The following is a 22924-nucleotide window of genomic DNA, read 5'->3' as shown; positions in this document are numbered from 1 at the left end:
GATTTAGGCACATGCTTAACATGTGACTAGTCCAATTAGTTTCTGTAGGACTGGAGTCTAGAGTTTTCCCAAGACCTGCCTAGACTTGGAAAATAAGTCATGTTTCAAAACATGTTTACAAACACACTTTAAGTAAGATGCTTTAAAACACTAGCAAAAAGAAAAGGAGTACTTGTGGCACCTTAGTCTCTAAGGTGCCACAAGTACTCCTTTTCTTTTTGCGAATACAGACTAACACGGCTGCTACTCTGAAACCTAAAACACTAGCGTAGATTAGCGTAGCTGCCCCTATCCTTATTGTCACTCTTCACACTGAGAGACCCTTGGAAGCTAGGGTTACCAGTAAATACATAGGTTTCAGAGTAGCAGCCGTGTTAGTCTGTATTCGCAAAAAGAAAAGGAGGACTTGTGGCACCTTAGAGACTAACAAATTTATTAGAGCATAAGCTTTCGTGAGCTACAGCTCACTTCATCGGATGCATTCCGATGCACCCGATGAAGTGAGCTGTAGCTCACGAAAGCTTATGCTCTAATAAATTTGTTAGTCTCTAAGGTGCCACAAGTCCTCCTTTTCTTTTTTCAGTAAATACATAGGTAACCTTGCTTTAGTGGCGTTTAAAAGCATGTTAGCTCACATGTTTATAAACGCAACCTGTTTCCTGGTCCACAGGGGCCTAAAGCACCCGCCACTGTGATGTCCAAGCACCCCACAAACAATAAAAATTAGCTCGGGATGTGCCCTAAATTACCGCTGCCATAAGCGAATGAAAACAAAGGGTTAACCATCAGCTCAACGCCTGGTCCCTCCTTTCTTTCTTTTCTTCTTATAACCACGGCATCATTAGCCCCCTCCTCTTCCACCTCTTCCAAGAACTAATGAACTCCCTCGGGGAGGGGAAAGCACGTCGACCAGGAGCTGGTGGAGCGATCTGTAGTGTGCCTTGGCTGTCCCCTCCCAGGCAGCGGCAGGACCAAGGGTTTGCAGAGCACCCTGGCAGGACCATGACACACACACACACACGGGGGGGGCACAGCGGACAACCTTTCCCCGAGGGCAAAAAGTAGCTTCCCGGCCCAGGCGCTGAACGCACCAGCAGCTGCAGCGGCCGGGGGCGGCGGCGAAGGGGAGGCGATGGCTGTGCGAGCTGCTGTCCTCAACCCCCATCACTTCATCCCCTTCTGCTTCCCTGCCTCCGGGGGCCTGGCGGACTATGTTGACCTCGAGAAGAGCTACGAGGACGGGGCAGCGGCTCTGCTGGGAGGAGGAGGAGGAGGAGGAGGGGGGGGAGGAGAAGACCCAGGGGATTTAAAAGAAGCCACCAGGGACCTGCTGAGCTTCATAGACTCGGCGTCCAGCAACATCAAGCTGGCCCTGGACAAGCCGGTCAAGTCCAAGAGGAAAGTGAACCACAGGAAGTACCTGCAGAAGCAGATCAAGCGCTGCACGGCCATCATCGCCGCCGCCCCCGCAGCGCCAGCCCCGGCCGGGGGCCAGGAGCTGCCCAAGCCGCCGGCCCCGCCGGCAGGGGCCGCCTCGCCCCCGCCCGGCCCCGCCGGCCATTGCAAGCCCCCTGCCAAGCGGGAGGCCTCGCAGGCGGCCAGCAGCCTGCAGAGCAAGAGCCTGGCCGCCCTCTTCGACCCCCTGCACCAGGGCCGGGCCGGCGAGAAGGGCCCGGCCGGCGGCGGCGGCGGCGGCGGCCCCCGCAAGGTGCCGCTGCGGAACCGCAACCTGCCCCCTTCGTTCTTCACCGAGCCGGCCGCGCCGCCGCCCCGCGCCGGCCCCAAGGCGCCGGAGCCGGGCGGCGGCGGCGGCGGCAGCCCGGAGGCCGCGGAGTTCTTCGAGCTGCTGGGGCCCGACTACGGCGGCCTCCTCCCGGAGCAGCCCCCCGCGCACGAGGCTTTCCCGGCCCGGCTGCCCCCGGAGCTGGGCCTGGAGCCCGCCCTGTACGAGCCCCACCCCCTGCCGCCGCTGCCCCCGCACCTGCTCGGGGGGCTGCTCTACCCCGAGCCCGCCTGGAGCCCCCCCGCCAAGAAGAGCGCCCCGCCGGCGGCTTCCTGCGGCAGCCTGAGCCTGCCCGAGGCCGTGCGGCCCCTGCCTGCCATGGGGGCCCCAGGAGCGCCCATCTACCCGGCCAGCTCGGACCCGGCCCCCGCGGGAGGCGAGGAGAGCCCAGCCCAGCTGGCCGCCGCCTTTGCTCCCTACTTCCCCGACTGCCCCCCCCCCATGCCTTATGAGTACAGCGCCGGGTACAACAGGGTGGCCTATTCGGGCCTCTAGGGGGGGCTCGGGATGCAAGGCTGGGCTGGCAAAAAAAAAAGCCGAGATCACTTTAATTCCCCCTCCCTTGACGCCGTTTGACTTGGGACAATAAACTCAGAGGGAAAAAAAAACAGCCGGGAGGGGAGGAGGGGGGCGCTGTGGAATGGGGATCGCACCCACTTAGCCCTTAATCCTGGGGCTGGGTTATCGCTGATAATTGCCAACCTGATGGGTTTCTTTCCATAGCTGGAGTTTTTTGGTTTGGTTACTAGTCCTGATTCTTCTCTCCTATACACCAGTGTAACTCCATTGAGGTCAGTACAGTCAAGGGCCTGATCCAAAGCCAACTGAAGGCAGTGGGTTGACTTTTCACTAACTCCGGGGGGCTATGGACCAGACACTAGTGCCACAGAGAAAACGGTCAAGCTCTTTAGCTGCAATAAATTTAGGGCCAGATTTTGCCATAGAGCGTAATATCTTACTCTGCTAGTAGTCCCACTGAAAATAACGCGACTGTTTTGTAAGAGTGGCAGAATCTGGTCTTTAGGGTTTTATTTGCCTTCACATTCTGAACAGTCTCCCCTCTCCTTGTTCAGATTCTATCACTGCACATAATAAAAATGTAAACTATTTTATTCTTTCAGGTCTTTTATAGTGCACAGTAACTACATGTTGTTAGCATTATTTGAGATACGTTTTTATTTTACCTTAGGCAAATGCAATTGATTTACATTTCTTATGTTACATTGCAACGGGGGCTGCTTTTTCTTTAAAGCAGCCGTGACCAATTGTAAGTGACTTGAGTTTAAAAGTAAAACTCAGTCAGCTCTTACAGTGTATTTAAAATCTTGTCCCACACTTGTGTGCATCATAAGTGCTGGCAGATTTTCAACAGAGGACACAAACAAGTGCAAAAATAATTTTAAAAAATCAAGAAAACAACAAAAATAACTATAAATGCTGTTACCAAATCTTAGTGTCCTGAAATTCAACAATGTGTTGCAGAATATTGCAAACAGCAATACTATAATAAATAAGTTAATTGATGGCATAATGTTCTGGACAAAACGTACTGTAGCAACGTGATTCCCACAAACTGTTGGATTTCTTTCAGGAATGTGTCAAAGCATTGAAAGTGACAGATCCGTTCTATTGTGTACAGGAGATTATTTGATAATCATTTAAATTATGTAAAAGAGTCTATGATGGGTCCTATAAAAATAAAGCTGCACAATAGCTTAAAGACCTGTGGCTGTTACGACTGTTGGAATGAAATACACTAGAGTCTCTTCCACATCTTCATTTTTGGCAAAGTTCATTCACTAGATTTGGCTGGCAGAATTTAAGACAGCCTAGTGGTCACTTTTCTCTTTCCTAAATCCTCTGAAATGCTGTACTTTACCCTCAACAACCTATTTCTGTTTTGTGTTCTTCTCTATTGAGTGTTTCAGTAAGATACTGGAATGACAGGAATTGTAGCAAATTATTATAAAGCCAAGGGATCAACATACTTACTTTCAGGAAACTAGTTCAACAGACTGTTAAGTTTCCTTTTGGGGAGTTGGTTGGGATGCCTATCTTAAAAGGCAGCCTTGGATTTTTGGCTTTGGGCCAGTTAGAATTGGATTGTTTGTTTTTAAAATGGGAGTCAGATGGACAAGAAGTGTGAGGTATGGTGAACCAAATAGTACTCCCAGAGATGGCAAATCATTCTAACCTATGATATTGAAGGGAATTAAGTATAAAATGCCTCTTTCATTAACAAGTACAAATACCATTTTTAACAGAGATTTATGGTTAAGAACATTAAGATGTATGGAAGGAGAAGTGTGACTTTAAATAACACTTTGGAAATAAACGATTAGTCTTTCATCTAACTGTTTCAGTAATGGGCTTAATTTTACTTTTAAACAACAAAAATAATAGCTTATATTTATACAGCACCTTTCATCCAAAAAGATCCCCAAGTGATTTACAAATAACCTACCTATGTATACAGGAATCACTTCACTGAAAAGCAGGCACACTGGGCTGATGTGAGGCATCTGTTTAATAACTGCACAGTGCTGTATTGTACACTGTAAATTCAATGCACTTTTAAAATATTGATTTTACTATAGTTTATTTCACTAAGCTTAAAAGAATGTATAAAAAACAATGGACAGCCAGTCCAGCCTATGTAGATAAATAAGAGAACCCTGACTCCTTGGTCATTTATAGTACAGAATAGTATACTATGTTTGCTCAATTCTGTATTCTTTACTTAGGCAAATCTACTGAGAAGTCTGGGAGTTTTGCTTTTTTACAGAGGGTAGCGTTAGAGCCAGTGTAGCATCATGTAATTACATTTTAGATTGTCAGGACAAGGTTGATTTCAATCCCATTTGAGTTGGTAAATTGTCTGCGGTCTGTTAATGGTTTTGTTCTATTCTCTGTATGTGATTTTGTAGCAGTTTTGGACCATTATGTTTCCTCTTGGGACACTTCAGATCTAATGGCCTATTTAGCATAATATTACTTTGTCACTAAATTTTCTGACTTGAGGCATGATCCTGAATCCTTTGCACACTCAACACTCCCAGTGACTTAAGGGATATTTTGGGTGTACAAGGAAGGCACGGTTGGCCCATTGACTTCAATACATTGATAAGGGGTATGTCTTCACCTGAACTTTTTATTGAGCAATTTTATTTGTCTCTCAGGCTACTCAAACCCTGCATATGAAAATTTATAATCACTGGAGTCCTTATATTATTTCAGGCAAAATTCCCACTGACTTCAATGGGAGTTTTGCCCAAATAAGGACTAACTGAGGTCTTCAGGAATGGACTTTAGAAGAGAAGAATTACAATATACCAGTTAAAAGAAAAGGAGTACTTGTGGCACCTTAGAGACTAACGAATTTATTTGAGCATAAGCTTTTGTGGGCTACAGCCCACTTCATTGGATGCATAGAATGGAACATATAGTAAGAAGATATATATATATATATATATACATACATACAGAGAATCATGAAAAGGTGGGAGTTGTCATACAAACTGTAAGAGGCTAATTAATTAAGATGAGCTATTATCAGCAGGAGAAAAACCTTTTGTAGTGATAATCAAGATGGCCCATTTAGATAGTTGACAAGAAGGTGTGAGGATACTTAATATGGGGAAATAGATTCAATATGTGTAATGACCCAGCCACTCCCAGTCTCAATTCAAACCCAGTCTCAATTCAAACCCAAGTTAATGGTATCTAATTTGCATATTAATTCAAGCTCAGCAGTTTCCTGCTGGAGTCTGTTTTTGAAGCTTTTCTGTTGCAAAATTGCCACCCTTGAGTCTGTTACTGAGTGGCCAGAGAGGTTGAGAAGGTACTGACTCTCATTCTTCATTGCCCTGCACCTTGTGTAGGCATTGACATCTGTTCAAAGAGGGTGTAAAATGCTGACTTTGTAGCATTTTACACTCATTTTGCACTCTGGCCTGGTGTAAATGACTAAACAAAATGCAGGGAGATGGAAAATCAGTCTCATTGGGTCTGATGCTCCTCTCACATCAGTGTAAGAAGCAACTCTGTTGAAATAAGTGGAGTTACGAATATAAAACCAATGTAGCAGCCTGATCTCACTTCCACTGAAGTTATAAAAAGGACTCTTTCTGTTGACTTCAACAAGAGTTGGATCAGGCTCACTGAGCCAAAGCTAGAAACCCTTTTCTCACCTTTTACTCAGTCCTTACTCAGGCAAAACTCCCATTGCCTTAAATGAGAATCTTACTTAAGAACTTCGGGATTTGGCCCACTGAATATATTTTAAAATTAGTGTTCACTTACAGTGCTAATATATTTCTGGTATAGAAGTATTTTAGGGGTAATCTGCACAACAGTTATTGTAAAGCAAACTGAGTGTCTGACAACACTAAAGCAGCTAACAATAGTTGAGTTGATCTAAACAATTGTTTCCCCCTGACAAAAACCAAACAAAGGACTTCTATGCAACTTTAAAAAAAAAAAAAAAAAAGAATTGTGTGCCACACTGCATGCCTTAAAGTGAAGGTGATTGGATCATTTCCAGATTGAATAGCGCCACCTACTGCAACTGAAAGGCTGTGTTATGTTCTCTGCGTTTGTTCTGGGTTTTTATTTTTGCAGGTTTGCACAAGCTTAATAATATAGTCATAATGTAAAAACCATACAGAAGCCCCATTTACACTTAAATACTGTTGGGAAATTACTATAACTATTTAAAAGCCCAATATTGAGTGTTGGTCCAAATAAAAATTTTTATAACTGAACAGGATATTGTGTCCAATGTGCTTTTACAAGAAGTCACTGTCTTCTTTTTGAGAACTAAAATTGATCCTTTTTAGCTTTTGTTTTTTAAAAGAAGTTTTGTGTTCCTTTTAATACAATAGATAGAGATACATTTCCCAGCTGGTTTTATTGTTCACTGAAATATATATGTTTCCTTATGAGGATCTATTATTAAATCATCAAAATAACTTTTTTAAAATAACTTTTAAAAAGGGCCCAGGTAATACATCAAATTTGCAAAGTTCTGTTTTGTGGCTGAAATATTTTATGCATGTTGTACTGTTTGACCAAAATCTTCTCTGGAAATGAATATACAAATCAGTTAACTTTTATATGCAGTAAAGATGATGAAATAGGTGCAAAATAATAAGAACCCCTTTATTTTTAAATGGTGGAAACATATTTTTCTATAATGCTGATTGACTGATGAGACTAACAAAGGGATCACAACTAATATCTAGTATTTTTGATATCCCATGATTTAAAAAGTCTGGGCCTTATTCAAAGCACATTGAAAGCCAACGAGTCTTTCCACTGACTTCAATGGGCTTTGTTGGATTAGGCTCCCTAATGTCTTGAAGACCTGAGGCTGAAATTGCTCTGATGCATTCTAATTATTAATTTAATAATGAGTCATCCATATAATGTTAGGAAAAAAAAGGTACCGAAATAATTGTAAAAAGTTGGTTTTTTGACTGTGAATAAACTGCTTTTGGCAACAATGCACAAATGGAAGTTAATCCTGCAGTTATTGACATCAGGAATAATAAAAAATATATTGGCTGATTCTTTCTTTAAAGAATATGAGATGGATAAAAATTTAGTGACATTTAAGCAAACATGTTGGAAATGTCAGGGGTCTAATCCTGCATGTCCCAGGGACTTGTCTGACTTTGGAATTTTCAGCATCTCAGACCAGGGCTTTGGAGCGGAGCCCGGAGCTGGAGTGCGGAGCAGCTCCGGAGCTGTGAAGGTGCAGGTTTTTGCCTAGAGCTGGAGCAGAGCCGGAGCACAGCTCCAAAGCCCTGTCTCAGACAATCATGTCCTACCAGCTCAAGTAAAGTCTCCTGACTCCTGATTTGTGCCCTTTCCACCAGACCAATATTTTTCATCTATGTCAGGTGGGCAACCCCTTATTCAAAGTCAAACTTCACCACCCCCTTTCATTTACTATGAAAATGTGTCAATGATAAGTAATTTATTTGTGTCTGTGTTTTGAGAGCTTGACAGAGATTACTTGACCTTGAAGAGTAGGGGAGTGGGGGAGCAATATTTTTTTTTGCTTTAGATCGTAATAACATTTTAAATTTGAATGCCCTCCCCCCCACCAACTTGGGATTCATGACACACTGGTGGAGAAACACTGCACACTAAACCATTCTCTCTGCCCCACTAAAGCTTGAGTAAGAAGAGCAAGATGTGTCCCTAAAAGAAGAATATGAAGATGGAGCTGAGCAACATTTCTACTAAATTTAAAAGAGGCAGTGTGTGGGATTTTTTCCCTTTTCTTTCAAAAAATCTGTGGGGGTGACATACTTTATTTGGTGAGGAAGTTAGGATCTCAAGTGGAAGCAAACATTAACAGCCTTATCTTGCATTCCCTGAGTGTCCATGCCCTCCATGGAATGTTTGGGTGTGCAAAAAATTCTGGATTGGCCTCCAGATTAGAAGTAGGGTCCTGTTCAAGCTATCTGGTAACATTTTCTGTAGTGTAACCACTGACATGGACAGGCTATGTTTCATGATGCTGCTTGCTGGTATTTTAAACTTCCATCCATTTTAGACCTCTGGAAAAAAAAGCTGTCATCGTGCTAAGAAGAAAGCCTTTAATTGTCACTATTTGCAAATAGTCCCACAAGGGCAAGAGACAGGCATTGTTAACCAGGCAGGAAGAACAGCAGAAAAGCCTACAGGACTTTATAAGAGAGCAGGCCAGCGTGCAGCAGCAACTCCTGCAACGAATGGTGAGTCCCACAGTAGGGGATGGCACCTGGCCGCCGAGCTTGGGACTCTGTAAAATGGGGCCAGCAGATGACCCGGATGCCTTCCTTGGTACGTTCATGTGGGTAGCCACGGGTGAACAGGCTGGGAATTATGAGGTGGTGAAGGCGGCTGTCCTAGACTGGATGGGCCTGTCGGCAGAGAAATACCACCAAAAGTTCCAGTTGACCCAATGGATGAGGGCTGTGCGGCCCCGGGCATTCACCCAGAGACTGATGAATGGTCAGGGGCCCGAGACGCAAATGGTGGGGGAAATAATGGACGGCCTAGTCCTAGAACAATTGCTACAGGGCCTCCCTGATACTATCTGAGTCTGGGTCAGGCGACATCAGCCAAGTACAGTCGATGCAGTGGTCAAGCTGACCAAGGAATACATGGAGGCAGACATCCCCCGAAAGGAGGGCTGACCCTATAAGGACATAGAGTGGGGGAAGAAACGGAGGGAACCCCTCCCTGGGAAAGGCCTGGAGAGGAAGAAGGAGAAACCCTGAGGAGCTCCCAATAGAGCCGGTGTGATCGTTTGTTGACAGTGCAGGCGGCCAGGACATGTAAAGGGAGACTACCCAGACATGAAATGTGGGTGGGACGAATTTTGCAGCTGGACTAATGCTGGAGGTCAGGAAAGGGGTCAGAGGTTGTCCACCATCCCGGTGAGGGTGGGAAGGAAACCCCAGATGGGCCTGGTGGATACGGCTTCAGCCTGCTTGCTCATCCACAGGGAGCTGGTAAAACCACAGTGGATAATTCCAGGTGCACGGATGGCCCTGGAGTGTATCCACGGGACAGAAAATACTTCCTGATGACCCAGGTGCCCCTAGAAGTGCGGGGCAGATTTAAATGGAACCGGTTCAGGTAGTAGAGGGGTTACCATACCCTGTTGTGTTGGGTACAGACTAGGGCCCTCTCCTTGGAAGGAAAAGGAAAGGTTCCCTGAAGAAGGGGCTGGGGACTCCTAGACTGAGAAGCTCCGGTAAGGAAGAAGAGCAGGATCCTTGAGGAAGCGAACACAAAACCCTAGGCAATAGAGCCCAGATAGGATAGAAAGAGGGGAAGGATGTGCAGGGGAGAACATAAAATGGCCCTATTGGGTCAGACCAAAGGTCCATCTAGTTCAGTGTCCTGTCTTCCAACAGTGGCCAATGCCATGTCCCCCAGAGGGAATGATCTAACAGGTAACCATCAAGTGATCCATCCTGTGTCGCCCATTCCCAACTTTTGGCAAACAGAGGCTAGGGACACCATCCCGGTTAATAGCCATTGATGGACCTATCTTCCATGAACTTATCTAGTTCTTTTTTGAACCCTGTTATAGTCTTGGTCTTCACAACATCCTCTGACAAGGAGTTCCACAGGTTAACTGTGCATTGTGTGAAAAAATACTTTATTTTGTTTGTTTTAAACCTGTGGCCTATTAATTTCATTTGGTGACCCCTAGTTCTTGTGTTATGAGAAGGAGTAAATAACACTTCCTTATTTACTTTCTCTACACCAGGCATGATTTTATAGACTTCATCCCCCTTTAGTCGTCTCTTTTCCAAGCTGAAAAGTCCCAGTCTTATTAATCTCTCCTCATATGGGAGCTGTTCCGTATCCCTAATAAATTTTGTTGCCCTTTTCTGAACTTTTTCCAATTCCAATATGTCTTTTTTAAGATGGGGTGACCACATCTGCACACAGTATTCAAGATGTGGGCGTACCATGGGTTTATATAGAGGCAATATGATATTTTCTGTCTTATTATCTATCCCTTTCTTAATGGTGCCCAAAATTCTATTAGTATTTTTGACTGCTGCTGCATACTGAGTGGATGTTTTCAGAGAACTATCCACAATGACTCCAAGATCTCTTTCTTGAGTGGTAACAGCTAATTTAGACCCCATCATTTTATATGTATAGTTAAGGATTATGTTTTCCAATGTACATTACTTTGCATTTCTCAACATTGATTTCATCTGCCATTTTGTTGCCCAGTCACCCAGTTCTGAGAGATCCTTTTGTAGCTCTTTGCAGTCTGCCTGGGACGTAACTATCTTGAGTAGTTTTGTATCATCTGCAAATTTTGCCACCTCACTGTTGACCCCTTTTCCCAGATCATTTATGAATATGTTGAATAGATCTGGTCCCAGTACAACCTCCAGGGGGACACCACTATTTACCTCTCTCCATTCTGAAAGCAGACCACTGATTCCTACCCTTTGTTTCCTATCTTTTAACCAGTTACCAGTCCATGAGAGCACCTTCCCTCGTATCTCATGACAGCTTAGACAGAGATGGCCAGCCGAAGCCTCTTAAAGAGAGAAAAGGGGCAACTGGAGCTCCCCACAATGCAGCTCCCAGGAGAGGAGACACGGACCCTGCTTGGTGCTTGGGAGAATCTGAGGCCCGTGGTGTCCTGGAGAAGATCGGGATTGACCCCAACCCCCTAATGGAAGAAAAGGGGATAAAGGAGAAGGGATGCCCGCAGGGGTGCGACTGGTGTAAGGACCTGTGGTGGTAAAGCTATGGGAGCATCCACCCCACGCACAGCGGTACTTTTTGAGGGTAGGAGATGAAGGAACCCCCCAGAAATGATTCTGGGGATCACCCAAAAGAAGGGGAGAGACTCCCCTGGACAAACCCTGCTGGCAGGGGGCAGAGAGGATGAGGAAGGATGAACCTGGCAGTTCATAACGGTGTGTGACAGGGTGCTGGCTAAGGAAAACTGAGCCAGGTCTCTGTCACAGTAGCTCCAGTCAAGAATGGGGAATTGGAGCTGGCTGAGTAAGCCCAGGCCTGATTGGCAAACGGGGAACTTGTTAGCCAGGGGCCTCGTTAGCCAGGGGCTACATAAAGGCTATAGGAAAGAAGCCGGGGAGAGTGGAAAGGGAGAACCCAGGGAGTTAGAGGGCGTGGGAGTGCGTCTCTGTAAGACTGAAGCTATTGTAGCTACAAGGTTGTGGGACAGTAACTAAATAAAGAGCACGGGTGATTGCACCAATGCAGAGGTCTCTGGCTGGTTTGTGGGCGCAGCAGGGGCAGAAGCTAGAGGGGCCCAGCTGCACCTCGTTATAGGACTATTGGATTTCTGGACTATCACCAGCAAGTAATAAAGTTCTACAGGCCAAATTCTGCCTTGAGTTCCAGCTGCACTGTCCCATTTCCTTCTGGGGGTTTGGTGAAACTCATTCGATTCTTAGTAAACCATCCTGTTGTCAATACCCAGAAAGCAATGGAACCATGCTCTTTCTTTTAGCTGTGTACACTCTGTAGTGCTGAAGGGAGAGGGCTCTGATCTATGCAATGGGCAGATCCGAGAAGAAGGGCTGGTTGGAAATTTTAGGCAAAATTAAATTTCAATGAAAAACAAATGAAAATTTTCATGATACCCCTCCTTCCTGTTTTCTCACCAGTGGCTAAGTAATAAGTGTCATTTTTACATAGTGACTTTTCATAGTGGAATCCCACTTACAGATTAGATACAGTTGCCTCTAAACACTTTTAATAAAGAGATATAAAGCATTTGGGGTGGTTTTAACAACCATGCTTGCCCTATGAAGAAAACCCACTCTTCAGAGTGATAGCCAGACCTTTAGCTTCTTTGTCTATTCATGTGCCTGGAAGGAGTGATTCAAAGTTCGTCATTAATTAGTGATTTTATCTAGATTTCCTTTTCAGCACCAAAAGGTCACTGTGCCCTTGAAGTGCTAGCAAAACAAATGTCACAGGTTTGCACAGTAAGTTGAAGTCCGTGACTAAGCAGCCTCAGCAAGTGATTTAAATAGGAGAGGAGTAATTTGGAGGAACTGGTAGAAAGAAATTTCCCACTGCTTGAAGTGGTGCATTGTGCACCGAACACATATCTGAGCTCCAGGGCTGATATAATTTATTATTATTGTTTATGGTGCGGTAGAGCTCAGAGGCCCCTTCTCGCTATCAGGGCCCCCATTGTGCTAGGCACGGTACAGATGCATAGCAAGAGACAGCCCCTGTCTCCAACAGTTTGGTGATTGGGATAGTCTGGAACAGCTTGCAAGGGTATGGGCACTTCCTCTAGCCAGCTGGGGCAGAGTGCTTCCTGACAATGGAATGACTTTACTGTTATGTTGACCCTTTCATTAAGGCCAGACCATATAGTACTATCGAAAAACTGCTACCACCTCTTGAGTGCCAAATTCTCCAAATTGCTTCCTATGCCTTCTGGGTCCCAAAAGCCCCGGTTGTCCTTCACAGCTGCCAAAACCTCTAGCTCCCTTCTTAAGAGCTTTTCCAATACAGTTAGGCACTGTCAAAAGAAAAATCTGTGGCCCGTTGAAACTTGGAGTAGCATAAGACATTGATTTTCATATCAAAATAAGTACATCACAATGGCTGAGTCAACGGGTCTATTATCCATTTTCATATTTGATTTAATGCAAATCTCAATTTTGAATTCACCTGAGTCTTCCACAGAATTTTCATTTTGCTGCATCACCAAAACCCAGGGCCTTGCCACAGAATTTAGGTTAAGCTTGCCACATGGTACGTGAGCTGTGTGTACATCACTGATTGTAAAGGATGTGGAAAAAATAGAAAGTGTGCAGAGAAGAGCTACAAAAATGATTCAGAGCTGGAAAAAATGCCTTAGAGTGAGAGTCCTTAAACAGCTCAATCTATTAGTTTATCAAGATCAAGAGGTAACTTGATTGCAGTGTATAAGTACCTTCACAGGGAGAAAACACCAGGTACTAAAGTGCTCTATAATTAAGGCTACATTTTAGTCATGGATATTTTTAGTAAAAGTCATGGACAGGTCTTGGGCAGTAAACAAAAATTCATGGCCTGTGACCTGTTCTTGACTTTTACTATATACCCCTAACTAAAACTTGGGTGGGGGGCCACGGGTGCTCTGGGGGGGAGGCCATCCGGGGGCGTCGCAGGTGCTGGGGAGGTGGCCTGGGACCCTGCTGGTGCTGGGGGCGTGGGGTGGGCAGTGGTGCATGGCCCAGGACCCACACTGGTGCGGGGGGGGGAGAGAGCCCAGGACCCCTGCTGGTGCTGGTGGGGGGAGGATTGGCAGGGGCTCCTTACCTGGCTCCGCATGTCTCTGCAGCTCCTAGGCGGTGGAGGGGTCAGGAGGCTCCACACACTGCTTCTACCACTGGGCCACAAGCGCCAGCTGCACAGCTCTCATTGGCCAGGAACCGCAGCCAATGGGAGCTGTGGGGATGGGGCTTGTGGGCGCGGGCTGTGCACAGAGTCCCCTGGCCCCTCCGTCGCCTAGGAGCTGCAGGGCCATACCAGTGGGAGCTGGGGAGCCCCCTACCCTGAGGTAAGTGTTCCCGCACCCCCGAGCCCCGGTCCCTAGCCCTGAGCCCCCTACAACACACCCAAACTGCTGCTACTGGCCCAGGGCAGCCCCTGAGCCAGCATTGGCTGCTGCAGAAGTCACAGAAAGTCAAAGAATCCGTCACTTCTGTGACCTCCATGACAGATTCCATCCTTATCTATAATCTAGCAGAGCAAGGCATAACAAGAGCCAATGGCTGGAAGCTGAAGCCAGACAAGACTAAATTAGAAAGCAGGCATAGATTTGTATCAGGGAGGGTAATTAACCATTGGAACAAACTACCAAGGGAAGTGGTGAATTCTCAATTCCTTCACGACTTCAGATACCTTTCTGGAAGTTAGGCTTTAGCCAAACACAAGTTATTGGACGCAATTCAGGGGTGATAGGGTGAAATTCTATGGCCTGTGTTTTACAGGAGGTCACACTAAATGATCCAATGGTCCCTCCTGGTCTTAAAGTCTGTGAATATATGAGAATATGTGGTATGCAAACTAAGATCTATTTAGGGATTGATATCACGCTCATCACCATAGCTCCAAGCAGCTAAAATACATTTAAAAAAAAACCAACAAATACAGCTAGACATGAATCAAAGACATTCTTGAGTTGCATGGTGTTACTATGGGAAGGTTGATCAAAGAAGTGGGTTTCAGATCTTGCTCGGAAGGTGCTAAGGTTTGTGCTTATCCTGGCTGCAGTTCCATGGCTCCAGTGGAACGTAGCTATCATGGGAAGTCGTGAGCACACAAAGTGTTGTAAGCAAGACATGAGAAGTAATTCTTCTGCTCTACTCGGAACTGATTAGGCCTCAACTGGAGTATTGTGTCCAGTTCTGGGCGCCACATTTCAGGAAAGATGTGGACAAACTGGAGAAAGTCCAGAGAAGAGCAACAAAAATGATTAAAAGTCTAGATAACATGACCTATAAGGGAAGATTGAAAAAATTGGGTTTGTTTAGTCTGGAGAAGAGAAGACTGAGAGGGGACATAATAACAGTTTTCAAGTACATAAAAGATTGTTATAAGGAGGAGGGAGAAAAATTGTTCTTCTTGACCTCTGAGGATAGGACAAGAAGCAATGGGCTTAAATTGCAGCAAAGGAGGTTTAGGTTGGACATTAGGAAAAACTTCCTAACTGTCAGAGTGGTTAAGCACTGAATAAATTGCCTAGGGAGGTTGTGGAATCTACATTATTGGGGATTTTAAGAGCAGGTTAGACAAACACCTATCAGAGATGGTTTAGATCAGAGGTAGGCAAACTACGGCCCGCGGGCCACATTATGGGACTTTCCTGCCCACCCTGAGCTCCTGGCCCAGGAGGCTAGCCCCCAGTCCCTCCCCTGCTGTTCCCCTCCCCTGCAGACTCAGCTCACTGTGACGCCAGAGCAGTGTTCTGGGCAGCAGGGCTGCGAGCTCCTGCTGGGCAATGCTGCTGCAGAGCTGTGGCCTGACCAAGTGCTCTGTGCTGCGTGCTGGCGTGGCTGGCTCCAGCCGAGCAGCCTGGCTGCCTGTCCTGGTGCTCTGGGCGCCGCACCACTGTGTGCTCCAGGCAGTGTGAAAAGGGGCAGGGAGCATGGGGGTTTGGGTAGAGGGCAGGGGAGTTCGGGGTGGTGGTCAGGAGGTGCGGGTGTGGATAGGGGTCGGGGTGGTCAGAAGGTGGGGAACAGGGGGGTTGAATGGGGGCAGGAATCCCGGGGGGGGCATCCAGGAAGGAGGGGCGGTTGGATGGGGCGGCAGGGGCAGTCAGGGGTGGGAGGTCCGGGGGTGGTCAGGGTTCAGGAAGGGGTAGATGGGGCAGGGGTCCCAGGGGCGCTGTCAGGGGACAGGGAACAGTGGGGTTGGATGGGGCAGGAGTTCCGGGAGTCTGTCAGGGGGCGAGAAGCAGGGGGGGCCGGATGGGGCTAGGGGCTGGGCCATGCCTGGCTGGGTGAGGCACAACCTCCCCTAACCGACCTGCCATACAATTTTGGAAACCCGATGTGGTCCTCAGGCCAAAAAGTTTGCCCGCCCCTGGTTTAGATAATTCTTAGTCCTGCATTGAGTGCGGGGGACTGGACTAGACAAGCTCTCGAGATCCCTTCCAGTTCTATGATTGTATGAAAGTGAGAAGGTCCTACAGGTAATTTGGGTTAATTTATGTAGGGCTTTGACGATCAGGGTCAAACTATTGACTCTGACCTGGTTTTCTACAGGGACCCAGTGGACAGAGCGGAGTGCTGGGTTGAGGTGCTCTCAGCAAGCTGTATGCTGAGCAGGAGGTGCTGCCGTGTTCTGAACCATTGCTGAGTTTTAAAGGTCAGTGGCTTCAAACTGAGGTGCAGAGAACTACAGAACTCTTACTTGGGAGTTATGAATGCATGGGCACTGTGCTTAAGGTTGAATTGGAGAGGAGAGAATGCAGCATCCTCTCCAGTCATAGAAGCAAACAGGATTTTTTTTGTGTGTGTGCAACCAAGGCTATTTGGTATCCAGAAGCATGAAGTCACTCAGGTGAACACCCAGACAGTCCCTCAACCTGGAGGCAAATACTCACCAGCAACTACACACACACTTACCCAGAACCAAACCCTGCAACAAAGCCCGGTGCCAACTCTGCCTGCATATCTATTCAAGGGGACACCATCATAGGACCTAACCACATCAGCCACACCATCAGGGGCTCGTTCACCGGCACATCTACCAATGTGATATATGCCATCATGTGCCAGCAATGCCCCTCTGCCATGTACATTGGGCAAACTGGACAGTCTCTACACAAAAGAATAATGGACACAAATCAGATGTTAAGAATTATAACATTCAAAAACCAATAGGAGAACACTTCAATCTCCCTGGTCACTCATAACAGACTTAAAAGGGGCAATTCTTCAACAAAAAATCTTCAAAAACAGACTCCAATGAGAAACTGCAGATCTGGAATTAATTTGCAAACTGGACGCTATCAAATTAGCCTGAACAAGACTGGGAGTGGATGGTCATTACAAAAACTAATTTTCCCCTGCTGATATTCACACCTTCTTGTCACTATTGAAATGGGCCACCTTGTTTACATTGGCCTCATTACACTACAAAAGTGATTTCCACCTCTTCTTGTCAACTGTTGAGAATAGCCCACTTCCATCTTAATTGAATTGGCTCTTTAGCACTGACCCCACACTTGGTAAGGCAACTCCCATCTTTTCATATGCTGTGTATTTATACCTCCCTCCTGTATGTACTACTACATGCGTCTGATGAAGTGGGTTTTAGCCCATGAAAGCTTATACCCAAATAAATTTGTTAGTCTCTAAGATGCCACAAGGACTCCTTATTGTTTCTCACTAATCTGCTAGTCTATGTACCAGTCTGATAAATAGGCAAAAGTAGCAGACAGAAGTCCTCTAGAGCCCTCAAGTGGTTTGCTTTAAATACTACGGCATAACTATTTACTTCGAATGTTCAGTTCAAAATTAGCCACGAAAACTGAGGCTAGATTTTGATTTCAGTTACATGAGTGTAAATCTGAAGTAATTCTGCTAATGTGAAATAGAATTATTCTGGATTTACCCTGCCATAATTTAGATCAGAATCAAGCTCTTACCCAAAAAGTTCCTCATCACCGGAGTTATCTTGATATCAATTGAAAATACCTTACCATGTTACTGAGCCATAAAAATGCAAGCATGTAGTAAGTATACCCGTATCAGTGTGGCTATGCCACATGTATTGCTTATGATGAGCAAAATACCTGGTGTAAATAGTTGCAACTCCACTGAAGCCATTAAACTAGAGATATCTGTATGCATAACTGATGGAAGAGCAGAGGAAAAGCAATGTGTTGGCAGATATTTTAGCTAGAACTTTGTACATTAGGAAGGGAGATGGGGCAAGAAGAGTTAAATAGTTCTGAGTTTTTGCCTTCCTGGGGAAAGACTATGATTGCTGTTGTGTTAACAATAGATGCAAGGGTTTTTGAAAAGGTTGTACATCAAGACCTGCTTTACCAGCATGAAATTAACATATGCTTATCTTTAAGTATGTGCTTAAATCCTACTGGCTTAATGCTTTTCTGAATCAGGGCCTTGGAGCAATTTAATAGCTTCTTGGATTCTGCTCAGAGTAATGCCCCTTTAAACTTTATGATGTCACTTTATATTTTTCTATCAATATGGGGAATTTTAACTTCTGTAGGAACTTTTTGATGTCAGTTAGGACTATGTTGTCCGTTTGTCCACTTTTCCTGTAAACACTGTTGTGCTTTCTCCCATGCCACTGCTTTACTTGGGAACACCCCCCCAGCAAAATTCTCAAAGCCATCACGTTATCCTCTTTTAAGTTCCTCTTTAAAATTCCTTTTGCTATGATGCCTGCAATTCACTGCCACCTGGCACTGGTTAGGCTGGTGACCGCTTGAGACTGCTGTTATGACTAATTTATGCTTGCACACCTGTCCCTAATCTTGTCCTCCTGCCTCCTGATTGTCTATTTATTCACCTGTTGCCCATTGTCTAGATACTAGATTGTGCACTGACTGGGGCAGAGATGCTCTCTATGTTACAGTATTTATTTGTGCAGTGCCTAGCACAATCGGGCCCTGATCCCTGGCTGTGGTGTCGAGCTATGATTCAATATCAAAAATAATATTAATTGTTGTTCCTGTACCTTTTATATCTATTAGCTTTTTCAGATGAGAAAAGGTCCAGTTTATTTTTAGTCTGAGTTACCCTCTACAAGAGTTTAGCGGTTATGGTGACTCTCCCATGCCTTGCCCCTTGTGCAGTCATTTAGGCTTGTGCAAAGTTATGTGTAAAATTCTACTCTATTAGAATGGTAACATTCTGCACCAACTTTGTACTCCCTGGCCTTATTCTTCACTGTCCTGCTTTGGGTAGCCATTTATACCTATGCTAAAGAGATGTAAATACTTCTCAGGACATGGGCCCTGATCCAGCAAAGCACTTCAGCACATGCTTAGCATTAAGCATAGGAGAAGTCCCATGGGCCTGATCTAACTGATCAGTGGGAGACTTTCCAGTGGCTTTAATGGCAATTGCCTAAGCCCCATTGATTTCAATGCAGCTACTGGCGTGTAAAGTTAAGCATGTATTTAGAGCTTTTCTGACTGGGGCCATGCTGTTGCTGCTATTTGGTTCTTTACTGGACGCTGCTAGGAGACTGCTATTTCTGTAAAAAGAAAATGAGTACTTGTGGCACCTTAGAGACTAACAAATTTATTAGAGCATAAGCTTTCGTGAGCTACAGCTCACTTCATCGGAATGCATTTGGTGGAAAAAAACAGAGGGGAGATTGATATACACCACAGAGAACATGAAACAATGGGTTTATCATACACACTGTAAGGAGAGTGATCACTTAAGATAAGCCATCACCAGCAGCAGGGGGGGGGAAAGGAGGAAAACCTTTCATGGTGACAAGCAAGGTAGGCTAATTCCAGCAGTTAACAAGAATATCAGAGGAACAGTGGGGGGGGGGGGGTGGGGGTGGGGGGGGAGAAATAACATGGGGAAATAGTTTACTTTGTGTAATGACTCATCCATTCCCAGTCTCTATTCAAGCCTAAGTTAATTGTATCCAGTTTGCAAATTAATTCCAATTCAGCAGTCTCTCCTTGGAGTCTGTTTTTGAAGCTTTTTTGCTGAAGGATAGCCACTCTTAGGTCTCAGAGTAGCAGCCGTGTTAGTCTGTATTCTCAAAAAGAAAAGGAGTACTTGTGGCACCTTAGAGACTAACAAATTTATTAGAGCATAAGCTTTCGTGAGCTACAGCTCACTTCATCGGATGCATGTAATCGAGTGACCAGAGAGATTGAAGTGTTCTCCAACTGGTTCTTGAATGTTATAATTCTTGACGTTTGATTTGTGTCCATTCATTCTTTTACGTAGAGACTGTCCAGTTTGACCAATGTACATGGCAGAGGGGCATTGCTAGCACATGATGGCATATATCACATTGTAGATGCACAGGTGAATGAGCCTCTGATAGTGTGGCTGATGTGATTAGGCCCTATGATGGTGTCCCCTGAATAGATATGTGGACAGCGTTGGCAATGGGCTTTGTTGCAAGGATAGGTTCCTGGGTTGGTGGTTCTGTTGTGGTGGTGTGTGGTTGCTGGTGAGTATTTGCTTCAGGTTGGGGGGGCTGTCTGTAAGCGAGGACTGGCCTGTCTCCCAAGATCTGTGAGAGTGAGGGTCGTCCTTCAGGATAGGTTGTAGATCCTTGATGATGCGTTGGAGAGGTTTTAGTTGGGGGATGAAGGTGATGGCTAGTGGCATTCAGTTATTTTCTTGTTGGGCCTGTCCTGTACTAGGTGACTTCTGGGTACTCTTCTGGCTCTGTCAATCTGTTCTTCACTTCAGCAGGTGGGTATTGTAGTTGTAGGAATACATGATAGAGATCTTGTAGGTGTTTGTCTCTGTCTGAGGGGTTGGAGCAAATGCGGTTATATTGTAGAGCTTGGCTGGTAGACAATGATCAGTGGTATGATCTGGATGAAAGCTAGAGGCATGTAGGTAGGAATAGCGGTCAGTACGTTTCCGATATAGGGTGGTGTTTATGTGACCATCGCTTATTAGCACCATAGTGTCCAGGAAGTGGATCTCTTGTGTGGACTGGTCCAGGCCTGAGGTTGATGGTGGGATGGAAATTGTTGAAATATGGTGGAATTCCTCAAGGGCTTCTTTTCCATGGGTCCAGATGATGAAGATGTCATCAATGTAGCGCAAGTAGAGTAGGGGCATTAGGGAGACGAGAACTGAGGAAGCGTTGTTCTAAGTCAGCCATAAAAAATGTTGGCATATTGTGGGGCCATGCGGTAACCCATTCGCAGTGCTGCTGACTTGAAGGTATACATTGTCCCCAAATGTGAATAGTTATGGGTGAAGACAAAGTCCAAAGTTCAGCCACCAGGTTAGCCGTGACATTATCGGGGATACTGTTCCTGACGGCTTGTAGTCCATCTTTGTGTGGAATGGATGAGGGCTTCTACATCCATAGTGGCTAGGATGGTGTTTTTAGGAAGATCACCAATGGACTGTAGTTTCCTCAGGAAGTCAGTGGTGTCTCGAAGATAGCTGGGAGTGCTGGTAACGAAGGGCCTGAGGAGGGAGTCTACATAGCCAGACAATCCTGCTGTCAGGGTGCCAAGTGCCTGAGATGATGGGGCGTCCAGGATTTCCAGGTTCATGGATCTTGGGTAGCAGATAGAATACCCCAGGTCGGGGTTCTAGGGGTGTGTCTGTGTGGATTTGTTCTTGTGCTTTTTCAGGGAGTTTCTTGAGCAAATGCTGTAGTTTCTTTTGGTACTCTCAGTGGGATCAGAGGGTAATGGCTTGTAGAAAGTGGTGTTGGAGAGCTGCCTAGTAGGCTCTTGTTCATACTCCGACCTATTCATGATGACGACAGCACCTCCTTTGTCAGCCTTTTTGATTATGATGTCTCCGATATAGGGTGGTGTTTATGTTTCCATCGCTTATTAGCACAGTAGTGTCCAGGAAGTGGATCTCTTGTGTGGACTGAGTTGTTTCTGAGGCTGTGGATGGCATTGTGTTCTGCATGGCTGAGGTTATGGGGCAAGCGATGCTGCTTTTCCACAATTTCAGCTCGTGCACATCGGCGGAAGCACTCTATGTAGAAGTCCGGCTGCTGTTTCGACCTTCAGGAGGAGTCCACCGAGAATCCTTCTTTTTGTAGTCTTGGTAGGAAGGTCTCTGTGGGTTAATATGTTGGTCAGAGGTGTGTTGGAAATATTCCTTGAGTCAGAGACGTCGAAAATAGGATTCTAGCTCACCACAGAACTGTATCATGTTCGTGGGGGTGGAGGGGCAAAAGGAGAGGCCCCGAGATAGGACAGATTCTGCTGGGCTAAGAGTATAGTTGGATAGATTAACAATATTGCTGGGTGGGTTACGGGAACCACTATTGTGGCCCCTTGTGGCATATAGTTTTAGATAGCTTAGTGTCCTTTTTCTTTTGCAGAGAAGCAAAGTGTGTTGTAAATGGCTTGTCTAGTTTTTGTCAAGTCCAGCCACGAGGAAGTTGTGTGGAAGGTTGGTTCTTTATGAGAGTATCCAGTTTGAGAGCACATTCTTAATCTTTCCCTGTTTGCGGTAGAGGATGTTGATCAGGTGGTTCCGCAGTTTCTTTGAGAGTGTGTGGCACAAGCTGTCAGCATAGTCTGTGTGGTATGTAGAGTGTAATGGATTTTTTACCTTCAGTCCTTTCGGTATGATGTCCATCTGTTTGCATTTGGAGAGGAAGATGATGTCTATCTGTATCTGTACGAGTTTTTTCATGAAGTTGACAGATTTCCACTCTATACGGCTAAATTATCAATCTCCCTCGTTTTTTCCACCAAATGCATCCAATGATGTGAGCTGTAGCTCACGAAAGCTTATGCTCTAATAAATTTGCCACAAGTACTCCTTTTCTTTTTGCGAATACAGACTAACACGGCTGCTACTCTGAAACCTGTCATTATGCAAGGCACTGCATTTAGCTGTATAGAGTGGAAATCTGTCAACTTCATGAAAAAACTCATACAAAAAAACCCAAATCCGCACAGACACACAGGAACAGTATCCCTGATAATGTCACGGCTAACCTGTTGGCTGAACTTTGTGACTTTGTCCTCACCCATAACTATTTCACATTTGGGGACAATGTATACCTTCAAGTCAGCGGCACTGCAATGGGTACCCGCATGGCCCCACAATATGCCAACATTTTTATGGCTGACTTAGAACAACGCTTCCTCAGCTCTCGTCTCCTAATGCCCCTACTCTACTTGCGCTACATTGATGACATCTTCATCATCTGGACCCATGGAAAAGAAGCCCTTGAGGAATTCCACCATGATTTCAACAATTTCCATCCCACCATCAACCTCAGCCTGGACCAGTCCACACAAGAGATCCACTTCCTGGACACTATGGTGCTAATAAGCGATGGTCACATAAACACCACCCTATATCGGAAACCTACTGACCGCTATTCTACCTACATGCCTCTAGCTTTCACCCAGATCATACCACATGATCCATTGTCTACAGCCAAGCT

At 45.6% G+C, this 22924-nt stretch overlaps 1 protein-coding gene across 1 annotated transcript; it reads left to right on the top strand.

The window, feature by feature from the left end:
- The first annotated feature begins 811 nt into the window (after nt 1-811).
- FAM181B (family with sequence similarity 181 member B) lies at nt 812-4803 on the top strand. The gene has a single exon (XM_038416285.2). The coding sequence runs from the start codon at nt 1133-1135 to the stop codon at nt 2276-2278; it is 1146 nt and encodes a 381-aa protein (XP_038272213.1). The 5' UTR covers nt 812-1132; the 3' UTR covers nt 2279-4803.
- The last annotated feature ends 18121 nt before the right edge of the window (nt 4804-22924 follow it).

The sequence above is a fragment of the Dermochelys coriacea genome, chromosome 1, assembly GCF_009764565.3.
Source record: "Dermochelys coriacea isolate rDerCor1 chromosome 1, rDerCor1.pri.v4, whole genome shotgun sequence".
Lineage (NCBI taxonomy): Eukaryota > Metazoa > Chordata > Testudines > Dermochelyidae > Dermochelys > Dermochelys coriacea.
Note: the sequence above shows the minus strand (reverse complement) of the source record. Positions and strands in the feature narration are given on the sequence as shown.

Coding starts and splice junctions, on each gene's coding strand:
- FAM181B (XM_038416285.2), top strand. CDS start 1,133: ATGGCTGTGCGAGCTGCTGTCCTCAACCCCCATCACTTCATCCCCTTC.